Here is a 24839-nt window from a genome sequence, read left to right as displayed (position 1 = left end):
TCACAATGATAGTGTGGCCCACCGGAGCCTCGAGAAGCCAAGTACAGCGGCTCGGGCTGGGGTAGTTGTTGGGATATCCAGGGCTAGAGATGACACCTCCCTCTCCACTTTGTGACCCTCCACATTCTGAGAAAAGTCAAAGTCAGCTGAGCTTATGCAGAATTTTAAAGAGTCGAGATCCATCTGTTTAAGTGCCACAGATTGATGGATGATACCTGAAAAGTAATACGTGGCTTTGAAGCCCAGATCACCCACAGCTTCATCCGACAGGAAGTTAACCCAGAGTTCAGGGGTGGACACTACTATGGGTATTGTAGGAGGTGACTGACCACATAAACGAGCCAAAAGCTCTCCATTTTCACCTCCTGCATTAGAGGAATAGACAAAACATGGCATACATGTTTGCTTATCAGCAGCAGCTTACAGAGTCAAACTACTGTAAATGGTACATTGGACATTGTTGTGTCTCTCTTTGTGTATTTGGAAAATCTTACCCAATCTGAACTCCAAGTAGTCCCACTCACAGGTTTGGTGATGCTCTAGATAGAGCTGATCTATAATAACCACAATGGAGGAATTCATATGATGCGGATTCTGGATCAGCCATTCACAGTTCAGGTTGTTGCTGTAGTTTCCATTGCCAAAGTCAGGTGAGGTGAAGTTTCCAGGCTCACTCAGTATCCCACCACACACTACCAAAAGGGCAAATATACACCAATCAAATCAGGTTCCCAAAACAAACAAACAATAAAAAAATAGCTCCTCTCTCACCTGCTGCCTCCTCTGAGGAGTAATCTGCTGTGAATCCACCATTAGATACAGATGAATCAGTGCTGAAAATTACAGTCATAGTATTCCCAGAAGATTTCAGCTGGGTACCAGCTGGGACTGTACCACATAAACGACCCAAATGTGGGGCACTGGGTGTCAGACCATTTAGGACCTATCAACCCAAGAGTCAAAACAGCGAGTTACAGCACTGAAATTAACAATATTCAGAGAAAGCAATATATGGTATGAATGACTAATTAAAAAACAATGTGCATAAACTCCACTGTGCCATTTTGCATGATCCAACTTTGACACCTCTAAAACATACACATTGCCTCACCTCCACAAAGTCAAACAAACAGGTCCCATGGTCCTCCAGCCTCAGGTCATTGATTGTAAGAGTGACCCTACGACCTTGAGGAACAGTGATTCTCCAGCGGCAAATTCGGCTGTGGGGGTACAGATTGGGGTAGTTGGGAGATGATATGGTCCCAAATGGTGCGTTCAGATCCCCTCCACACTCTATAAGAGGAACAATATCACCAGTTACCCATGGAACTACTCCATGACCAACAGCATAACTTTGTAAGTAATCATCTTTTATCCAAAACAACTTATTTAACATTTTTGCAAGCACAATTCCTCTGGTGGAACGTGAGGGTTAAGCGTCTTGCTCAAGGTCAGGTTTTTTTCATAGATTTCACCTTCTAGGGATTGAACCAGCAACATTCCGGTAACCAGTCCTGATCTTCAACCACTAAACTATATGACCCTAAGCAGAAACTGTAAGGATTTAAACACACTTGCCTTCAACACTGGCTTCAAACGATAAACTAAACCCAGCAGCATTCCCACTGCCATCACTGACAAACTTTACATAGGCAAAACTGTCTCCAGTATCCAGGGGAGATGGAAGGGTGTTTCCACAGTGTTTCCCCAACAGGCGACCTGGTGAAAAGAAAAAGTTAGATTACTACCCTCATAAAAAAAATAACATAACAAAAACCTCAACTCTCATTTGTGTAAGGAGAACCCAAACCTGAAGCATTGTATTCACGTATTTCCACATAGTCATTGTTACAATCGGAGGAGCTCTGCAGGTCAAGGACAGTGTAGGTAAGGCTCAGGTAGTGTCCAGTGGGACCTTCCAGGTACCATTCACAGTTAGAATTGTCTGGATAATTTGAGTCCGGATAACCGGGGCTTCTGATGACGCCGCTCTGACCGAAGTAGGTACCTCCACATGTAGCTAAGAAGAGAAAGAATACTCTTTGAGTCTTTGAAACACTGAGATCAGAAAAATGGTTGGAATGTTATGGGGATTCAGAATGGATTACCAATGGAGTACTTGGCTTTGAAACCGATATGTGTGACGCTGCCATCAGTTCGGAATCGTATATACATGGTAGTGCCAGATGAATGCTGTGTAGATGGGCGGGTGTTGCCACAAAGTCTGCCCATCAAAGCAGCGTCTGATGTGGGACCATCGCGGACCTCAATGTAGTCATACAAACATCTAGGAGAGAAGATTGTATTTAATTCAAATGGTTAGATGGTTAAATGTACCAAACATTTAATTGTTCAAAACATATGGAACATACCCTGTATGAGGCTCAATGTAGAAATTATCCTCAAAGTCGAGTTGTACAGCCTCCCCATTGGGAACTGTGATTATCCACACACAGTCGATATTTGTGGGGTAGTTTGATGGATAGTTAGGAGACGTGATGTATCCTGGTGGATCTCCATCAGTAAGCACAAGGTGACCACCACAAGCTGGAAAAAAACATCAGGATTTACTTTAATTTCCATTCATTATCAAATTAATCTAAAATAATTGGTATATTATAGTATTAGCTAAAGTATTTACCTGAACTGTGGGCCTCGAATATCAATTTAAAGCCATTCCCCTCATTGGAAGCATCAGAAACAAAGTGGGCATATAGGCCATTGTCTGTGGTCTGAAATGTGGATGGAGCACTGGACCCACAGAGACGCCCTGATAGAGTCGGTGAGTTGCCATCAGGTCCATTCCGTAACTAATACAAAATAATCAAACTATTTAAAACTTGGCCCTTTAAACACAAAAAGGACTCTTTGTATAATGTACTGATTCTGTTTGGAAAAGTGCCCAGATTACACCTTCTCCTATAGTCACTCACCTCCAAGTAGTCACCTGTGCTGCACTGATTACCAAAACCCTGTATTTGGAAGGGACTTTGGAAAGTTACGGACACTCTAAACCCTGGGGTGACCATTATTTGCCAGTTGCAATTCAGGTTTGGCTTGTAGTTCTGTGGATACTGAGGAGAACTTAGAACTCCTCTGTCTGTATGGAGGAAACCACCACAACCTGACGGAGAAGGCGAGAGAGAAATAGCTCAATGTACAACAAAATGTATTATGCACATCCAACATATTTTGATTTTGTTAATGGACTTGCTGCTCACCTCTGGAGAAGGATGCATTGAACCCCCTGCCATTAATGCTGCCATCAGAGCTGAATCGCAGGAACATGGCATCACCAGTAGAATGCAAAGAGCCAGGCAGTTGTCGCCCACAAACCCTTGCAATCAGTGGAGACAAGTTGGTGTCACCTTAGAAGAAAAACATACCTTTGATTGAGTATTTAAAGTCAGCTTCAAGTTGAGATTTATGTTGAAGTGACTTCATTTGACAAAAGCATTACCATCTCTGATGACCAGACTGTCATGGAGACATGAAAGCTCATCTTCCATGTCCAGAAAGAGCAGATTAAACTCAACGATAGAGCTGGGAGACCGGATTACCCATGAACACTCAAGGTTATGCTGATACAGCTCAGGCCAACCAGGAGAGAATAAGAACTTGGGAGTGTCTCCAGTCATCAATGCTCCTCCACATGCTCCTGAAAAGACAAAAATAGTGATCAATTGTGAATTGAGATCATACAGTATGGTTTTTACTAAATTTGAGAAAGATCTGAGAGGAAGAATCCTTGGGGAACTAACCTGGTTCTATAGTCGGCAAGGGACCAGAGCCCTGAACGGCCATCCACTCGATGAGGAAGCCTTTCCCTCCAATCATAGTATCAGATTTAAACTCAAGTGTTATAGTGCTGCCTGAACTTCTTACTGGGTAGGGCAGAGTCAGACCGCAGAACTCACCCAGAAGTAAAGCACTGGTGCTCGGACCATCATATATCTAGGGAAAGGAAAGCATCCACTTCCACTTAATCTACATCATATACCTGCATACACTTATTTTCTATTAAACCATTATAGTATTTAATGACTATATTTTAGATAAGAGTGCAGACCTTGAGCTTGTCATAATAGCAATTGAACAAGTCCTCAATGTCGATGTCCAGGAAGTGTATCTCTACGTGAGAATCGGAATTCACTGTGATGGTCCAGCGGTAATCTGCATTGTTTGGGTAGGTGCGTGGGTAAAGAGGGGAGGCTATCTGTCCTGAACTGCCTGTGATCTCATTCCCATACACTGAGAAAGCAGAAAAACAGTACAGATATTCACTGAGAACCATGCCAGATTTTCTAACTTCAGAAGATTTTAACCAGCAAGACTTCCTTGTACAACCAGAGCAAAGGTTTTTGCTCAACAGAATGACTATTTAGCTCCAACAAACCAGCATTAATCAACTTAACCCCCTGTATCAGCATGAAAATTCAGGATAGTGTTAGCTGGTCTTTTCAGTAGGGTCCACATCAATCGCCCTGACTTACAGTGAGAGAATACTGCTCTGAATCCAGATCCGCTGACCGAGGAGTCAGAGATAAACTTAATCCAAAGAATGTGGCCCGTTATAGAGGTGTAGTTGGAAGGAAGGGAGTCACCACAGAAACGATCAACCAGAGTGCCATTGGAGTGTCCTTCACGAATCTCCAGGTAGTCATTACTGCAATCTGAACTTTGTTGCAGCTGAAACATTCTGCATCACAAAAAGTACAGAGTTGTTTGTTTTGATGAATCCATTACATTTGTGAGATCCATGTAACATCCTGATCTGCTTACATGAAGGACAGTTGTAGACGATTCCCAGGGGAACTGGTGATGGTCCACACACACTCCACATTAGGTGGGTATACATCAGGATAGTTTGGACTGTTAAAAGCACCTGACTCCATATACAGATGTCCACCACAGCCTGGAAAAACAGACTAGTGTTAAATTGGAGCCTTTAAGTTTGGAGAAAAATTCATATGTATTTTGAACTAAATACTGAAATCTAACCTGAGGTTGAGGCCATGTAGGTTGCCCTAAAACCTTTCTTTCCTACTGAAGCATCTGAGACGAAGTTTACCACAAGGGCATTGCTGAATGAAGTGACTGGGTGTGGCAACTCATTCCCACAGTAACGACCTGGAAAAAAGTTACTAGTTACCACTAACTATTATTGCATCAGTACTATTTGAAGCATTTAAACATTTGCGTGTCCCTAACCAAGCATAATGCAATAAAGTGTCAAGCAATAAAAGCCATTTCTTTCATAAAAGGTCTCATTTATAATATCTCATTTGTGTGATAAAGTATGTCACTGATGGTTCCTTGATGAGCAGATGTAGTCTTTACCGACAGATGGGGCTTGATAATTGTTTCCATCCAGGATCTCCACACTATCATGAGAGCAGTTACTGTACACCATTTCTACCTCGAAGTCAGTGAAGGAGAGAGTCACGTGGTTGACTGAAGGAAATATAGGATGGTAGATGGAGTTTCACAAATTAAAGTTAGGTACACAAGGTCTGGGCTTTGACTTTGAGAGCATGGATAACTTACATGGCTCCTGTGCCCATATGACCCAACTACAGTTCTGATTAGGTGGGTAAGAGTATGGATAGCGAGGAGATGCAATCTCCCCTCCCACATCATCAGCTATTATATTGGATCCACATGCTAGAAATCATAAGAGTAATCAATTAAGCTTAACAATGAAACAAAACCATGACAAAATCACTTGGGCTCATGAATGAAGATGGGACTCACCTTCTGAGAACTGGGCACTGAAGCCTTTACGGTTCTGACTGTGATCTGACCTGAAGCGAACATAGATGACGTTTGTTGAGGATGTAATGGGAGGAGGCCTGGATACTCCACAGACTTTACCCAGGAGTGGAGATGACTCATGCGGACCATCATGGATCTAGAGAGATGAACATGATTTTCTGTGATACACTGCTCTGTAACATCAAGAAATCTCAAATGTTGGGCATGAAATGGATCACACGCCGACAGAAAGGTCAGTTACTCACAATCACATAGTCAAAAGCACATGCGCTCTGATTTTCTATATCCAGATCAGTGAAGTTGAAGAAGACCCGATGCCCTACATCCACTGTGATGACCCAGGAGCAGTCCACATTGTCAGGATAGTGGTTGGGATACTGCGGAGAGTGGATCTCTCCACTGGGGGCTGTGACAATCCCTCCACATCCTGCATTTTCAAAGGGAAGATTTTAAGAAGTTCATTAGCAGGAAACTCAAATAATATATTTGCATAATATTTAACTACAGATACAAGAATTCTGTAACAGACAGATAACTAACCTCCTGGGACCTCTACCCAGGTTGCGTTGAAGCCTCTGCCATTCACGACTGCATCAGATGTGAATCGGACGGTGATCGCATTGCCTGTACTGGCCACCTGGAGGGGGTTATTGGGAGGGCGTGTGGTGCAAAGCTGGGCCAATCGTGGGGCGGAGATGTCAGGCCCTCCATACACCTGAACAAAGGTCAAAGGTGAGGGGTTACTTACAGACTGGTCATTTACAAGACAAAGGTAATTTAAAAAAATCTAAATGCCACTGCATTAGATAGCAAAATACCAAACCAAGTGGGTTCAAAAATCAAATGATACTAGAGCATTCCTCAAACCCTTTTATCAAACTTGACTGTTCTTTGATTGTTTTCACCAACTAGTCCCAAAGTTGTATGTAATTCAATTATTATTTGGCTATGGACATTTTCCACTTACTTTCTAACTACCAGAAAGTGTCAAAATATCAAATTGGATCAAAGTTTTGAACAGTGTCATAGATCAATTGCTTTATATTGTGAAATGTTTGCATGACAGTTGCTTTCTACCCTTTCCTTTTAAAACAGTCATTCTTAGATTTCTAACTGCTGCTTAAATGTTAAAATATTGATGAAAACTGCATTTGCAGACACCGTCAAAAGTTTGTGATGAGCAGTGATGTAATGAACTATAGGCCACTAAGAATCACTGCCTAAAACAATGTCTGGTTTTTAACAGGCATCTGTGTGGCACAGAAAGTGTGTGATGTGTGTGTGTGTTGTGTGTGTGTGTGTGTGTGTGTGTGTGTGTGTGTGTGTGTGTGTGTGTGTGTGTGTGTGTGTGTGTGTGTGTGAGACTGTCCCTAAGCCCTCTTTCTAAGCTCTGATTTCCAGTTAATTTCTGCCCTGTTGGCTCTATTCAGTGCTACAGTGGAGGTCAGCATTCCACAGGTCTACGCTACAAAACATACAGTACACCCACACCGCCCAGCAGATGCCAACGGGGCATGAGCAGGCACACACCCACATAAACACACAGGGGACATAATAACCTAATACACATCACCTAATATTTAAATATAACAATATTTCAGAAAGTAAATTACAAATAATTTTTAAATACTTAATACTTTAGCATACTACTTACAGGGCAGTATATACTGTGCAATGTCAATTGCTTTTTTTATGCAGCATCTATCTAGAAGCACAGCAGTATCTTACACTACACTGAATTTTAGATACTTGATATTGATTTCAGTTTTTCATCAAACTGGAAACTAAAGGTAGCCGAGTGTACTGCATTGTGGGATGTAATATAAAGTGCCCTCAGTGTAAATGTGATTGCATACTAGGAATTTTTTTTTTGCATACCTCCAGCTTGTCAAAATTACAGTCAGGATGATACTCCACGTCAAACTCAAGGATGGTGATGGAGATGCTACTACCAGGGCTGGTATGGATGTGCCAGATGCATTCACGGTTAGCTGGGTATTTGTCAGGATAGCCTGGGCTGTTGAAGGCACCAGCAGGCCCGAAGAGTTCTCCACCACAACCTGCAGGGGGTGACAGTGAGGTACTTTGACTTTTTCTTTCCCTGTTTTTGATCAGGGATCCACATTAAAGTTCAATGTTTGCAAAACAGAACATGTAACACAATCTTTTGTATAAATTGCAATCTCAATAGAAGGCAACCAAAGAGCAAATATGGCACTAAAATTATTATTATTATTTTTTTTTTTTTAACTTGCATCATGGTTATAATCACACTACCCTGTTTTTCCATCTGACATCACAACAGTATATTTTCTAAGTGAAGTCTGGCAGTGTCTGCACTACTTTGCAACTTTTTTAGTTTCAAGACACTCTGTAAATGTGGTCTGAGATGCTGAAGACAAAGGACAGACAGTTGCATTACAGTGTCCAGAAAGGAAAAATGTCTCACATCAAGCTTATCAGAGGAAATATGAAACCATATTGACCCTCACCGCAAGCAAAGCAGTAGCAACAAGACCAAAATGCGGTCAGTGTAATGTGATATTCACCGAAGATCGGTCAGAACGGTTTCATTCTCTCCACCCCCCACTGTCTTAATCAATAAGATAAATCTCAACAGCGTCCACATGTCTGTGGGAGGACAAAGGAAGGGTGGAGCTACTTTTTACATTTTCAAAATGGATCAATTGGTTTGTGGGCCGTTAAATACTTTGATGAATTAAGGAATTTCCACAGCACTGGCATGATTTATCCATCAAATTACTTTCTCTTATATGATAGGGATGTCTTTCGTATCTGTTTTTACTCTTCGTTTGTCATTTTTCTCTCCCTCAGGAAGGTTTTTACAGCTGCAGAACAGTGCTGTGCACATTACAGTGTTCATTCTCTACACATTGTGTCCATGGAAACCAAGATCATTTCCTTCCAAATAATGACATCATCACAGACAGGGATCTGTGCATAAATGATTAAAAAGTTCCATATGATTTCAGAGTGTACCTCGTTTTCTCACTCTGATCCTGCTCTGGCAGCAAAAATAACAGTCCACACCCTTCAGCAATGTGACTCGAGGTCTCACAAGCACAAAGACTGAGAAACATACATGGCTGCACACAACTATACAACTCAGAAATGTATGTCTTGGTCATTCTCTTGTGATATACGATTAGGATATGGATTAAATGAAAGGTTTGAGATTAAATTAAATGTATTCTCAGTCTTATTGTGAATGATTAATTTGTGTGACATAGCCAGAGCTAAACAGGGTCGTCTCCCAAGACATCCGCCCTCACTAGAGAAGCTTGAAGCCTTGTTTTCCACACTGTCATTCTGGAAAAGATTTCTACAGGATATAAACTAATACATGTGCATAAAATCCACTCCAAATCCTGAAATTCTACAGCATCAGCAGTGGCCACACTTAATCTTTCCTTTCTTTCTTTGCTGGATTCATTCATCACTGGCAATCAGCTCTTTCCCTGCTGGCCAATCAGAGTGAAGCCTTCCTGAGTGATGTCACTGGTTTGCCCATTAGGACTGGCATTTTTCCTTACAGATTCAGTGTCATCATTACTCAAGAGACTACAGGTCGCTGACCCCTGGCTGCCCAACAGTGACTCCGCATATGTTATTTCCTTCTATTGTGAGAACCTCATCTGTCTTTCCACTGTCATACACGTCTAGATGTTTCACGCAATGCTTTGAGGCTGGCACAGGTAATGAATGTGGTACTTTTTATGAATGCAGAAATGGCACAAATCCCATGAAGGTTAAGCACTATTTTGTACTCTATTCAAAAAAAGTGCCCAATCAGCTTTGTATTGGATCTCACCATTCTGGTACCAGTCCATTTGGAAGCCTCTGTATGAAACTGACGCGTCGGACCGGAACACAATGTGAAGGCTGGTACTGGTGGTGGTATTGGCTGGAGGAGGTGTGTTCCCACAGAATGTACCAATCAGAGGAGACTGTTCGTTTGGACCATCATATAGCTAGACAGGAACAGGAACAGAGATTATTTATACAATAAGATCTAGTCTTTACAGTAAAAGCCTGTTAATTTTCATATTATACATAATGCATCCATCCATCCATATATATATATAGTTCAGTAATTTCACTTAAATGACAATTAATAGGTAATTTTCATTGTCATTTAAGTGAAATTACTGAATTTAAATATACAAGTTTGATAAAAATGATCATTCTAGAAGAAAATTTCAGATGGCACTTAGAGGCTTTTGCATCTGAACTCTTCATATATATATATATATATATATATATATATATATATATATATATATATATATATATACACACACATATATATATACTGTATATATTGTGTGTGTATGTGAAACATTATTTTTGTATCTGGCTTTTTTTGGAATTTAGATTTGGAAATAACACACATATATATTTAGTAGTGACCTTTCACAGGAAATGCAACCAATAACTAACCATCAGTAATTCAGACCATCTGTTCTACTGCCTTCGCAACAAAAGTGTGCTGAGCTATTGTTGGCTTGCACACAAAATTTCACATTCCATAAAGTAGCCATCATCCCATTTCAAAATACCCAACACAACTGTCTATGTATTTACCCACAGGATAAAAGCCCATCTATGGAATGAGGTTTATGAAAACAGAGTGTAGGCTCTGAGCTCAGAAAATAACTCCATCTCAACAAAAGGCCCCCATGATGTCATCACTGTTTGGATTGCCATGGTGATGAGTGAACTAAGAGGAACTCAAAGGCCCATTGTACATTTGCAAAGGCTCTGCCAGTAAATCAGTGTAGTGTAATTGAATGGCAAACTGTCTAGCATGAATTATACTACTCGACCCCATTCACAGAGAAATAATAAGATAATACAAGCTTGAAAAGACATGTATACTATCCTTGAGTCAGAAAAACAAACTCAGTCTCTCGAAAGAAATCTCTTAAAGTCCCCAATTTAAGACAATTCTTTTTTTTTTTTGGGAATATTATAATATTCGCTAATGATGGGCAATGATGATTCAACCAATTCTCGATGTACAAAATCAAGTCCCGTCTTACATTCTTTCTTGTTCGGATGTACGTCACAATAGTGAAGAAAGGTTTCATGCCAACTTTAAGAACAACAAGAACCAGCATTCTCAACCAATTTCATTTACACCAAGTCACATATTTCAAAGCAAAACAAGATTGACTTTTTTTTTTTGCCTTTTGCAATATTGATTCTATCCATCAGGAATTTATGGATCATGAGTAGTGAGCGTTTCATATCAAAATAGAGCTGGACCAAAGGCCGAAGGTCAAATTCATGATCGAAAGCATCTCAACACATCCTTTTCTTTTTCAAATCTATAATTCTAGACAAGAATCAGCCTGAAAACGATACTATTTGGTTATTGGCATTGGTCCTTCAGAGGCAGAGCAAGTTATTAATTTATTTTGATGATAGATTACAAAGATAAACTTTTTTTTTTTTTAAATTTAGGATAAGATGCTAACATACCATGTAGAGTAACAAAGTTTACTAAGAAAGTCAGTAAAGTATTTCCAAGTTGACTTTAAGTATCAATGTTGAGTGCCTGTATATTTTAAGATGTGACCATGAACTGACCTTCACATAGTCATAGGAACATCCGAAGGTTTGTTCCACCTCAAAGGTTATAAAAGTGTAGTTGATGGTGTTGCCCATGGAGGCCTGGATGGTCCAGCTGCAGTTGGCACGAGATGGGTAGTTATTGGGGAAGTTCACACTCTCAATCCTTCCCCGGCTCCGATTGGCAATCAGCACACCATGGCAAACTACAGGAGAAAAGCCAGTCCTCATGTTAATAATATCATATTAATAATATGAGATGGGAAGAATTATGTACTATCAAGAACTTGGAGAATATTTTAAACAATAAGTGCGGTTTTAAGGCAGGAATATATTAAAACTGGTGGCATCTTGCCATAAGGGCTAGAGCTTGATTTGACCCTGCAGTAAAGTTTTAGTGTCTGGGAAACACAGTGGCATGTGACCACTGACAGTCTAAGAAAAGGCAAACGACTAAGAGAATGCACAAAACAAGATAAATAGCACTGTGCTGAGCTCTAAACTGTGACATTTCACCTCCACAAACATAATTAAAAAAAGACAAAAAAAGAGAGATCCGAAAAAAGTCAGTGTCCTCTGGGTGAACTTAACCGCCAAGTACAAACACAGGAGCATTGAAGTGCATTATTCATGGATTTAAAACCAAAACCGCAGCACTGCAGTAATCTTTAATTATTAATTCACAAAAAAGTACCATGTTATTCCTAAGTTTTTGGGAATGCACCAAGGTATTCGAAGTATAATTTAAAAACCAATATAATTTATATTTTATTGTATATAGTATATATATAGTATAATTTAATCCATTGTAAAATGTATATTCTCATTCAATATGTTTGTCTTGTTTACCATCAAGACCTTAATATGTTGCCCTGTTAGTACATGATCAACAAGATTCGCTTCACCTGTGACTAGTTATAATAAAGTTTTGGCTCATTAGTGTTTGTTCCAAAGAATAAATACATTCAAAAAATCCACTGATAACATCTCTCTACCATGGTACTGCCATAATACTTCTTTTGTAAGAGTTTTGTAAGAGACTTTTGCAACAAAGTCAGGCCGTTGCTCGGGTTTTCTGGGCTTATGGGCCCAGGTGCTCGGGTGTCACTCACTGGTTTGGTAGTTAGCCAGAAATCCTCCTGCGTGGACGATGCTGTCTGTACGTAGTTTCACATACATGTTCTCTCTGGAGGAATTGATGGGAGGTGGAATCTGATTTCCACACAGCTTGGCAAGTTGAACAGCATTGGTGTTGTTGCCATCATACACCTGGTAAAACATACACATCAGGGACGGATTTAAACTTAATATCTTGTATAGAGAACTACAACTGTGTAGTAAATTGTCTAATTCATTGTTCTCTAACCGCCAAGTAGTCGTAGTAGCAGTCGATAGAGTTCTCCAGGTGAAAGTCTCCAAAGCTGAGCACGACCCTGCTTCCAGCACTGGTTTTGATGTGCCAGTAGCATTCAGCATTGGCGTGATAGGGCAGGGGGTAGTTGGGGGAGGTGAAACCTCCGACGCTTGTGGTCAATGTCCCACCACAACCTATAACAGAGATGGCATAATATAGTCCACTGACCATCTGGTGCAAATTACACATAAAACTGGAACGCAAACCTTATGTTCCAATCAAATTGCTATGCGATTTCTGGGCTTTTAATCAGTCAAAATTGGGTGTACCAGGTAAGCAGGTTGATATTAGTGCTTGATATGAGGAAGAAATATATGCTGGGTTTGCAAGGTTTATTCCATGAAATATTTTAAAGATATTCCAATATGTTTTTTTTACTTCAAGACTATCATTATTTATACTTTTGGAACAGTGTTGTTATTGTTAACTTAATGTTTACACGACAGCGATGTACTAAAAACTTAATTTTTTTTCATTTGCATTTTTCGTGTACAGACGACAACATTTTTAAAATGATCCCCGTTCACACGGATCCACAAAAAAGTTAGAAATATTATATTATAAATATTATTAAATATTAAATAATCTAAATGACAAAAAAAGCCAAATAGACATATAAAACAAAAACATAAAAATAACAAAAGCACATAACAAAAATACTAAAACTATTAAAAATCGTTTTCTTTATTGAAAAAAAATTAAAATAGTAGATTAAAAACTTTAAACAAAAATTATAAATGTCTTGGCACTAACTGAAACTAAGTTAAAGTATTAAAATGACTATTGCATTATAAATATTGTAAAATATTCAATATTATAAATTATTAAAAATAAATAATTACCTGTCTGTGTGCCATCCCAGTGGGCTTTAAACCCCCTATAGGTGAGTGTATGGTCGGATCGGAATTTTAGCCACAGCCTGTTGCTATGGGATACTATTATGGGTGGACCATTAGTTCCACAATAATGACCAATCAGGGGGGATGTTTCATAGCCTCCATCTCTGTAAAAGAAAGAAAAGTGTTTTAAAACCATAAAGTGACCAAATCATTGACCCAAGACATTGGAAGAGTCCCTCACCTGATCTCTAAATAGTCAAAACCGCAGGAACTGAATCCCTCCAGCTCGAAGTCTGTGATGTTAAGCATGATCTGCATGTTGACTTCCACTATGATTCTATAGACACACTCCCGACTGGTGGGGTAATTGTCAGGGTAGTTGGGTGAGCTGAACTCTCCGGTGGGTGACCTAAACACCTCACTGCAATCTGCATGGGCAAAAACATAGATTTAATGACAATAAAATTAAATATTTTACATATGTAGCATATAATATAACAATAAAATCTTAAATATATGTAACACCGTGGTCCTGTGAGGCACGACATTTAGCCTATGTTCACACTGTCAGTCCAAATCGGATTATTTTGCAACAACAGAGACTTGTTTCTGCAGTGACTTTCAGCATATATTCCTATACCTAATACATGGAGCGAGAAAGTGACATAAAACCATGCAAAATCTGATCAGATTGGTCGGACTGAAACGGATTTCCAGAAACGCGATTTGAATAGGATTTCAAACCACATTGCTGAATGAAGCTCAAAACAGATTCGTAAAAATGGCATCTCATGTGATTTTTTGCCATTCACACTTGCTAAATATGATCGGATACCAATCGCATATGCACAAAAATCTGATTTGGACATAGTCTGAACGAGGCTTTAGTCTCTACATGCAGCAGAATCACAATAAAGCTCACTTGACTTGACTTAAAAAGGCCATCTAAACCCAAGCTTCCCAATGAGACCAGTACTTTCATGGATTTTCAAATTGGATTTTCATATCCAGTTACTGCAATAAAATTATACCTGTGCTCGCATCGATGGAGACATAGTCGGCAGAAAAGCCTTCCGCAGACAGACTGGAGTCAGAGACCAGCAGGACGGTCATCAGACTATCGGTGCTGGTTAGAGATGGAGGAACTGACCGCCCACAGAACCTGAACACAAAATAACCAACATTTTCCAGCATATTCATTTACACATCTTTAATTAAGTGTCCTGAAACATCAAGCTTTTTGGATTCTGACCTGCCTAGAAGAGTGCCAGTCAGCGCTGTGCCATTATCATAGACATCCACATAGTCATATGCGCAGTTAGTGTGATACTCCAGGTTGAAGGTTGTGAATGATAGACGGATGATGTTGCCGGGCGGAACGGAGATGTACCAGGTACAATTGGCTCCATGAGGGTAGGTCGTGGGATGGCCCGGGCTGGTGAATGAACCCGTCGGTTGAGTGAGAGTCTCTCCACAACCTGTAAAAATGATCAATTAATTTCGAAATGGCTCCCATACATTTTTTTTTTATGGGAATCAAACCCACAACCTTTCGGTTTCCTGTTCTACTGCCAAACATAAGCATAAAGACAGGAAACTCAACTCACAGTTGATTAGCATGTTGCTAATCTAACAGCTAAGTACAAGCAAGCACAATGAGAGTCAACTTTTTTAGTTAGATTGAACCACTTTTCACTATTGAGCGAAATATAAGCATATTTATAATAGAGACATCTGCCATCTTGGATTTTGACTAACTTTTTGACTTCTGGGATTGCCTCCAATCAAATGCAAAGGATACATGCCAAAAAAGCATTTCAGAAGGCAGCATAATACTGTAAAAAATACACAATACTGTAACAATGGTACAATAAAAACCTGCTAACTGCAAGTTACATTACCATATTCAGTGAAAAATTGTATTTTACTATAAAATACTATCAAAATTATTAATTACCATATACTTTACGGTGAAAAACAGTAAAAGGACTTTCTGCATTACCCATCACATACTTTTTTTTTTTTTTTTTAAATAGTGTTGCTTCCTCTTATTTTTGTTATTAGTAATGTACATTGAGGTGTTTTGTGTTTTTTAGTGTAATCTGTGTTACCCTGATAGTCTTTTTGTGTATGACCCTGTGCACCATCTATACTGATCATGTTCCATGAAGATATTTAGTAAATTTCCTACCGTAAATATATAAAACATTTATTATTGTGAGTGAATGCAGGACAATCACGAACATAAATGGACAACTTTAAAGGCGATTTTCTCAATGTTTAGATTTTTTTGCACCTTCAGATTCTAGATTTTCAAATAGTTGTATATCGGCCAAACTTTGTCCTATTCTAACAAACCATACATCAATGGAAAGCTTTTTTATTCAGCTTTCATGTGATGTATAACTCTCAATTTCAAAAAATTGACCCATGTGACTGGTTTTGTGATCCAGGGTCACATATTTAAATATATAAAATGTATTCAAAAGAACAAAACTATAGTTTACCTTGCTCTGCGGACGCAAACTCAGCAGTGAAACCATGGTTGGAGACACTTGAATCGGTTTTGAACTGGATGAACATGGACTTCTGGGTGGACTCCAGCATGGGAGGCATGTTAATTCCACAATATCGACCAATCAGAGGGGCGCTAGCGCTGGGACCATCTCTCACCTGAGCGAGCAGAGAGTGAAGTTTCAGAAGAAATGCACAGTGAAATTTGTATTTTGACTGAATAGGATTAGCACAACGCTAGCATTGTACCTCCACATAATCGAAGGCGCATGTGCTGCTTCCCTCGACGTCAAAGGTGAGGAAGTTGAGAGTGACCACAAAGCCCTCGGGTTGGTTAATGACCCACTCACACACTTTGTTGTGGGGGTATGGGTCAGGGTGCATGGGAGTGCGGATCTGACCGGTTCCAGAGAGCGTTCCTCCGCAAGCTAGCAAAAACAGTTCAACTCTGAGATCATGTCTATACTGGACGGGGTACATTATTTATCGTACAAATATTTAAATATTTATGACAGTTAAAGCAAAAGCAGAGGCATATTCATTGACTTTAACATTTCAATCAATTTTAACATTTCAAATCCAATTCTAGACTAGACAGGACACAGTAAGTAAGGTAAAATGCCAGGAAGTGTGTTTTCTTTGAACCATGCATAGCTCCGTCAACCGAATTGCACATATTGAGAAAAATGAAAGATAATTCTTATCATCAACAGTCTTATGTATATGAGAGGATGCATTTAGGTCCAAAACATGCTCTGCACAATCATGCTAATTCGGTAACACTTTATTTTACACAGTGTCCTTGTTACACTTGTTACATGTAGTTACTATGTAATTACTATAAATTGTGCATAATTACATGCAACTAACTTAAACCGCACCTTAATCCTAACCCTATAGTACATGTATGTAATTAATTATTACTCAGTACTTAAATGTATAATCACACTGTAACATGAACACCATAAAATTGTGGGTTACTCTTTATTTTAAGGTGTCCTTGTTACAGTGTAATTATACATTTAAGTACTGAGTAATATTAATTAACTACATGTACTTACTATAAGGTTGTGGTTGGATTAGGGTTCGGTTTTGGGTTAGTTGCATGTAATTATGCATCATTTATAGTTATTATTATAGTAACTACATGTAACACATGTAACAAGTGTAACAAATTGTGACAGAATTCTTAGCGTAACGCAAGTATGCATTACATTCTCAGTGATATATTGAGCGTCTAAAAATAATTTTTTTTTAACTGTTTTGACCTTGTAATGTTTAACCAAAATGTCATAACTGGACCTTCCAGTGAAAACGACAGACTTCGCTCTGGTGACGTATGCAGGATTTCTCCAAAAGTGCACTTAAACATTAATCTACCTCCAGTTTTGAGTGCAATGCGCACATTTCAAACACCAATCAACAACTGAATAATAGTACAACGTAAAAAAAAATATATATTTTTGGATAATCCATTACACTCAAATGTATGTCACAATACATAAGAAAGGATCTGTCACTACTTCCATTTCATTGCAACTTAAATGGCACACACATTATAAATTTAATATGGGACTGCATGCTTGCAATGTGTTAGCAAAGCATTCATATGTTTGCTTGCATTATAGAGTATGTTTCTGGCCATACTGTTTTTACTCTTTTGATTAACATTTCTTAAAAGTGACATTTGGCATTCAGTGGGTGTCATAAGCTTTACATAAAAAAGATGTTCCATTGTCTCACCAATTTCATACATGGCCCTGAAGCCAGCACGGGACACGGAGCTGTCAGACTTGAAACGGATCCAGAGTCCATTAGTGGTGGACAATATTGGTGCTGGCAGGGTACTTCCACAGTACTTCCCAATGAGTGGGTGGGTTTCACCCGTCCCGTCTCGAACCTGAGAGATTTGATAGATAAGGCGACATGATAAGATCAAAATGCTACTTACTGTTCCTCTCATCCACATTAATTACACAAATCATACCTCCACAAAATCAAAAAGACAGCCACTATGATTTTCCAGGTCCATGTGGGTGAAGTTGAGCGCCACTAATTCACTGCGTGGCAGTCTGATGATATAAATGCACTGCCTATTGTGAGCATAGTTATTAGGCCAGTTGGGAGAGATGATGATGCCTTCTGTGTCTGTAAAGACGCCTCCACAGCCTGGGTCAGCTGATGGCACACAGAGTAAATTGCATTACAGTCAAGCAATTTGTCCCAATATTGTCTTTGCTCATTTGAACCTAGCATTGGACCTAGGATCATGTTCCACTCTGAGTTTACAACATTTAGAATGTGACTCCTGACTTTTAATATCTATATAACTCCAATAAACTGCTTTATGAGCATTTAAAAGGACAGTATTCTACTGATGGATCTGTTAAAATGAACCATAACTCAGTTACTGGAATTACTGCTAATGCATTACAAACACAACACATCATTTACATACTGTAAGAGGTAAATGCAAACAAGAAAATAGTGGCGTAAAATTCAACTGTGGTTCCCGTTCAAAAGTTTGGGATCAATAATTTTATTCAACAAGGACTCATTAAATGCAAAGAGAGTAAAGACATTGATAATGTTACCAAAATTTCCATTTCAAATTAATGCTGTTCTTTTGAACTTTCTAATCATCGAAGAATCCTGAAAAAGGCATCACGTTTTTACAAAAATATTAAGCAGCACAACTGTTTTCAGCATTGATAATAATCAGAAATGTTTCTTGAGCATCAAATCATCATATTAAAATGATTTCTGAAGGATCATGTGACACTGAAGACTGGAGTAATGAAGCTGAAAATTCATATATTTTGCCAGCTTTGCCAAATCCATACAGGTGTATTATCCTGCGTACAATGTCTGACAATCCCCCTGTCTTGTGTTTTGATGGAATGGACTTTACTTACATGGTGAGGTAGTGTATGTAATATGAAATCCCCGATCACTGATGCTGAAATCAGAGTGAAAGTGGATCCAGGCAGATGGTCCCGTCGTCTGTAGAGGTGGTGGCGACGCCGTACTGCAGTATTTTCCCAGAACTGTGTCCTCTGGAAGCAGTCCATCTCTGATCTGTAAAATAGAGCAGGAAACTGAAGAATTTTAACACATACGCACAGAAAACCGTTCAAATTTTCATGTAGATCCAGGATGCAACAAGCTTTGCGTACCTCCAGGTAGTCAAAGTTACAGTTATCATGGTGCTCCAGACTGAGGGTGCCAAAAGCGAATGTGATGAGCAGACCAGGGTTCACATTCACTGTCCAATAACAGTCCCGGTTAGGTGGATAGTTACCTGGGTAACCGGGTGACTTGATGTCACCATATGTATTGGTCAACTCCCCACCACACACTGGAGAAAAAAAAGGGAGTAGTTTTCAAGGACCTATTATGTTTTTTACATTCTCAAGTCTGCAAAGTTACAAAGCTCAAGTCCACTCCAAAAGGAACTACTCTTCACTTCAGTGTGCACTGTTTCTGAACTCCCTGAAACACCTTGATTGTAATCTTCAGTTATTTTCCGGAAAGGAACTCGTCGCAATATTCCTCATTTAAATAAATCCAAACGCAAAAAAGGCGAGGCCTGGTTGAATTGCATTGGTAGTGTGTTGAAACTCTCGGTTATCATACTCAAACCGGTTGACCAATTACAACACACTGGTCCAGCCATCCAATCACAGCACACTGCGCTTTTTGGAAGGAGGGGTGACAGAAACGAAATAGGGATGCGTTTCCCTAACCCTAACCCAAGTATGGTCGCAAGTTCCATCATTACCAACACAACTCAAAAGAACTTGTGACCATAGTTGGCTTTGGGAAACACATCCTTATTTAGTTTCTGTCACCCCTCCTTCCGAACAGAGCAGTGTGCTCTGATTGGTCGGCTGGACCAGTGTGTTGTGATTGGTCAACCAGCTAACGATGCATTGGGTAAACGCACCCCTGAGTGTTACTGGCAGACTGGGAAGAGAAGTGCTGCAACAATGTCAAATATGTGAAAAATAATGTTTTTTTTTGGAACTTTCAAGCATGAAAACCTATTCTAAAATCAAGACTTTGTAAAAGATATGGCCTCTTTAAGGGCATTCTTTGTTTACCTGGTGCCTGGGATTGCCAGGCGACGGTGAAGCCGTGTCCACTGACTGAATGATCGGATCGGAACCAGAAGTACAGAGAATTATGAGAGCTGAAGAGTTCGGCTGGGGCGCCAGTGCCGCAGTATTTCCCAATCATGTAAGCGGAGGCAGTCTCGCCATCGTGGACCTGCAGGAAATCGAAGTTGCAGGAGGCGCTGTTCTCGATGTCGAAGAACGGGAAGGTAATCCGCAGAATCTGGGAAGAACAACAGAATACTGACCACAAGCACAAAACCAAGTAGCCCGGGTTTTGAAAAGGTTCTCTGATAACTTTACTAACCTTGCTAGGGTCGGTTCTGATGACCCATGCACAGCTGACCTGGTGATCATAATCACCCGTTCCAGGATTTGTAGGGTAACTGAAAGTGCCAGCTGGACTTTCCAAAACTCCTCCACACTCTAATGCACATAAAAGGTCATGATATCACCATATGAAAAAACATCACTTACTAACTCACTTGTGTAACAAACACACCTTGCTGTGGAGTTTGGCACAGCGGGCCCGTCCATTGGGAGGTGCAGGTACAGGTGTAGCCGTTGATGCCATCGGTGCAGGTTCCTCCGTTTTGGCAGGGATTGCTAGAGCACTCGTTCACGTTCTGATCGCAATTCTGGCCCGCCCAACCCGGGTCACAGCGACAGATGTAGCCACTGGCTGTATTCTTGGGAGATCAAGACAACAAAAAAAAAAACATGCCGGCTGCTGCATTTTGGGAAGTTATAAGAGATTGCTAGAGATGAACACTAACCTCGCACTGGCCATTTACACAAGGATTACTAGTGCCACAAATGTCGCTGATCTGAGTACAACCCGTAGGTCCATAACCATTACCCACGTAACCAGGAGGACAGGTGCATGATGGGATAATACTTCCTGGAAGGAGATCAAAAATTAACCCATTTATGATCCAAATCAGAAATTATTATTCTACTCAATTTTATTTTGCATCAATATGTGGAAAGATTGATTTTGCCAATGATATAGAAGATGAGACAAAAGAAATGTGCATCCTGACCATATAAATATATGGCTGACGAGAATATTAAGAGAAAACTTTACAATATATTACACACACATATTAACAACATATGTTTTTGAAGAAGAAAAAATAGAAAGAATATGATCATTTCAAACAATATAATATGAGATGTACAACAAATGTAGTATTAAAATGTGTCAAATTGCACAAAATGGCGCACAGTGAACTTGAACGTAATGTACTAGACAGAATGTACAGTATATGTGATGTTGTGATGAATACATAATGCACTAAAACGTGAACAATGAATAAACTCTAAAACAAAGAATTCATAAGAATTCTATTAAAATAGTGAACATGATAAAGGTTTTGGGGTCATGATAATGTTGTTTTTGATAAATATTGATGTTAAAAAAAGTAGTTAGTAATTAGTTTATTTTTATGTGTTAGTTTTGTATTTTATGATTTGATTCTGTGATTGGTTAACATTTTAAAATAATAAAGTTAAATGACAATGGTTTTATTTTGGGTAACACTTTATTTCGATAGTCCCCTTTAGACATTTTACTGTTTATAAGTAACTTTGCAAGTAATAAGAGTTAGTTCATGTAGTTGCAAAGTAGTTAGTTTAATGTCTAAAGTGGACTCAAAATAAAGTGTAACATAATTTTGCACTTTTTTGTCAAAAAATAATGTTATCTATTAAAATTAAAAGGCATTTTACTCAGAGTAAAATTTCCTAAAATGAATGAATTTGACAAGATATAAAACAAAAACAAAAACCCCAGTAGAAACGGACAGAGATAGCAATAATGTCTTTTATATCAGGAGGTGACATTGCAACACAAAGTTTAACACCCTTTTTATTACTCCTGTTATAACATAAATGCTACTGGTCATGCGCTGCTATAAAGGATAACTGCAGTAAAGTAGTGGATTTGTGTTAGTATGCATGTGTACCTGGAGTGGAAGCACAGGTGGCCAGAGGGTAACATCCTCCATTGTTGGAGGAGCAGATGTTGGCTTGAGTGCAAGTCTTCCCGTCTCCCTCATAGCCTGAGGACACACACATGGGGTCAGCAGTCTCATCTTACATTTAATGGCTATTTTAGCTCGATCATTTCGGTGTGTCTGGTCTTTCTCTGCAATCTAGCAGTCAATTGAGACTTGTAAAGCTGAATGTATTAGCAGGACTAGCAGACAGTACTGTCCTCAATGAACCCAGTAAATGCATCTCTCCACCTCTAGCTGTCCATCTCCATCTCTCCCAGAGGGAATATAATGAAATTTCAGCTCATGCAAGCATCTGTCTCTTATTTGAAATGTACTACAGTGAGGAAAAAACATGATTCAGCAGGATTTTACAAGCCAGCCTGTGCTGTAAGCAGGACAGAGGAACAACAAACATGTGAAATGTACTAAAAATAGGCAGGTTTCATTTTCCCAGCCATCTCTAGCGGGAAATTATGAAGCAAAAGCGAATTTAAAAAAAGAAGACAAGTTTGATTCTAAAGATTTAGTTATTAAATGCATAGTTCACCAAAAACGTTTCTCACATAAAGCCATTATATGGCTTCAGAAGACTTGCAAATAAAGTGCACAAGACTACTTTTATGGTGAATATGGTGAGTAATGCCCAGTTCTCAAAAAAACAAAACAAAAAAGCACCTTTTGTGTTCCACCGAAATGGGTTTCAAACAACATAACACCATTCAAAAGTCTGGGGTCAGAAATTGAGCTTTTTTGTGTGTGTGCATTAAATTGAGTGGCTATTACAAGAAATAAAATGCAGTCCTGTTTTCAACATTGATAAAAATAAGAAATGTTTCTTAGGGCAGCAAATCATCATATTAGAATGATTTCTGAAGGATCATGTGACACTGAAGACTGGAGTAATGATGCTGAAAATTCAGCTTTGAATCACAATAGTAAATTACATTTTAGAATATATTAAAATAAAATGTTGATTTATCTTGATTTTCAACACTGAGAGATCATACCGACCCCAAACTTTTTAACAGTAGTGCACGAATTTTCATTTTTGGGTGAACTATTCTCATTTAGACAACAGGTCTTATTTTAAATTGCATGAGAATGAGGATGTGAGCTAAACCTGGAGGACACTGTCCGCAGTGGAAGGAGCCCATGGTGTTGAGACAAGGCACCGAAGGGGAAGTGGAGCAGCCTCCATTGTTTGTGGCACATTCATCGACATCCTGGCAGCTGTAACCATTACCCTGCCATCCTGGGGGACACATTTTTTTGACTTCATGAAAAGATGTTCTTGATAAAAATCTGCTAGTCAGCCACATGCCTTCAAATGTAAATGCATTCATAATCTTTTACATAAACTATAAAAAAAAAAAAAAGGCATAAGTAATTGGCATCATGGATATTGACATTATTGTAATAATCATATGTGATATGGCTCAGCTGGGCTGAGTGGTCTAACCTGCAGGGCAGGCGCCGCAGTAGAACGAGCCCAGAGTGTTGAAGCACTGCACAGGGGGGTTTGTGGAGCAGGGCTTGTTCTGGAGACTGCACTCATCAATATCAGCTGTGCACGCTGACACCCCGGGTGGAGACATCCAACCAGCATCACAGATGCACTTATACTTGGGCTGAAAAGACGCAAAAAAGGGACGCACGTTGTTCCAAAGCCATATGACTCTGTTATGTAGAAGGAGATATTAAGCAGGATGTTCACACTGCTCTTTAGCATACGTCTAATGAAAGTGAATGGAGACCAAAATGCTAAAGAAAACTAAAAAACAACAACAAAACTCTGTGTATATATGACTCGTGTGCAGGATTCCTAAGTCACATACATGACACTATGTTTGGAGTCAGTAAAATGTTATTATTATCATAATAGTAAAGACATTTATTTAAAAGATTTCTATTTCCAATAAATGTAGTTCTTTTAGACTTTCTATTCGTCAAAGAATCCTGCAAAAATGTATCAGTTTCCACGAAAACATTAAGCAGGACAATTTTTTTTTATAATAATATTATAATATTGATAATATCAAGAAATTAGAATGATTTCTGAAGGATCATGTAAGTAATGATGATGAAAATTCAGCTTTCCCATCACAGAAATAAATTACATTTAAAACTATATTAAAAAAGAAAACAGATATTTTAAATTGTAATAGTATTTCACAATATTACTGTTTTTACAGTATTTTTGATCAAATAAATGCAGCCTTGGTGAGCATAACAGACTTCTTTCAAAAACATTAATACCGAATGTAATTCTGTCTTTTGAATAGTAGCTCGTATGATAACTTTTTTGTGAAAACCAGACTGAAATTTTAGTCTATTCCTCCAATTAAAGCTATTATAATAGTCAAATAAACAAATTTTATGGTGCTCTTTGACATTTTTGGAGACTGGAATTGGAAAAGGGTAACATGATCATCCTGTTAAACTGTCAGTGTCAGTGCCTTAAATTTGGGCATATACATCACACAAAACTATTGTATGACTTCAGGAGACTTGGAATACAGCACACAAGTTGTATGGACCACTGTCATGACAGTCTTTTTATGATAAACTATAACAGGTACGACATGAG

General features: G+C 39.0%; 1 protein-coding gene across 1 annotated transcript in view; it reads right to left on the bottom strand.

Annotated features, from left to right (window-relative positions):
- Positions 1-24839, bottom strand: part of cubn (cubilin (intrinsic factor-cobalamin receptor)) — a gene marked incomplete at its 5' end in the record, with an annotated part of 37199 nt that overhangs the window by 9946 nt on the left and 2414 nt on the right. Inside the window, 45 exons of the mRNA XM_079863333.1 lie at positions 5-126; positions 216-365; positions 495-692; positions 772-943; positions 1112-1293; positions 1579-1719; positions 1811-2020; positions 2109-2287; positions 2373-2547; positions 2642-2810; positions 2934-3124; positions 3222-3368; positions 3461-3658; positions 3762-3954; positions 4070-4251; positions 4494-4699; positions 4783-4915; positions 5002-5130; positions 5341-5454; positions 5548-5664; positions 5755-5911; positions 6021-6202; positions 6316-6490; positions 7654-7835; positions 9608-9767; positions 11389-11576; positions 12483-12639; positions 12737-12918; positions 13627-13787; positions 13865-14051; positions 14655-14785; positions 14876-15101; positions 16131-16296; positions 16387-16565; positions 17881-18037; positions 18125-18315; positions 19053-19215; positions 19314-19495; positions 20241-20475; positions 20560-20678; positions 20755-20941; positions 21029-21153; positions 22220-22315; positions 23373-23504; positions 23712-23880. Coding sequence (XP_079719459.1) covers positions 5-126; positions 216-365; positions 495-692; positions 772-943; positions 1112-1293; positions 1579-1719; positions 1811-2020; positions 2109-2287; positions 2373-2547; positions 2642-2810; positions 2934-3124; positions 3222-3368; positions 3461-3658; positions 3762-3954; positions 4070-4251; positions 4494-4699; positions 4783-4915; positions 5002-5130; positions 5341-5454; positions 5548-5664; positions 5755-5911; positions 6021-6202; positions 6316-6490; positions 7654-7835; positions 9608-9767; positions 11389-11576; positions 12483-12639; positions 12737-12918; positions 13627-13787; positions 13865-14051; positions 14655-14785; positions 14876-15101; positions 16131-16296; positions 16387-16565; positions 17881-18037; positions 18125-18315; positions 19053-19215; positions 19314-19495; positions 20241-20475; positions 20560-20678; positions 20755-20941; positions 21029-21153; positions 22220-22315; positions 23373-23504; positions 23712-23880 — 7497 coding nt within the window. The remainder of the gene's footprint in view (positions 1-4; positions 127-215; positions 366-494; positions 693-771; positions 944-1111; positions 1294-1578; positions 1720-1810; positions 2021-2108; positions 2288-2372; positions 2548-2641; positions 2811-2933; positions 3125-3221; positions 3369-3460; positions 3659-3761; positions 3955-4069; positions 4252-4493; positions 4700-4782; positions 4916-5001; positions 5131-5340; positions 5455-5547; positions 5665-5754; positions 5912-6020; positions 6203-6315; positions 6491-7653; positions 7836-9607; positions 9768-11388; positions 11577-12482; positions 12640-12736; positions 12919-13626; positions 13788-13864; positions 14052-14654; positions 14786-14875; positions 15102-16130; positions 16297-16386; positions 16566-17880; positions 18038-18124; positions 18316-19052; positions 19216-19313; positions 19496-20240; positions 20476-20559; positions 20679-20754; positions 20942-21028; positions 21154-22219; positions 22316-23372; positions 23505-23711; positions 23881-24839) is intronic.

This window comes from Squalius cephalus, assembly GCF_949319135.1.
Source record: "Squalius cephalus genome assembly, chromosome: 25".
NCBI lineage: Eukaryota > Metazoa > Chordata > Actinopteri > Cypriniformes > Leuciscidae > Squalius > Squalius cephalus.
Note: the sequence above shows the minus strand (reverse complement) of the source record. Positions and strands in the feature narration are given on the sequence as shown.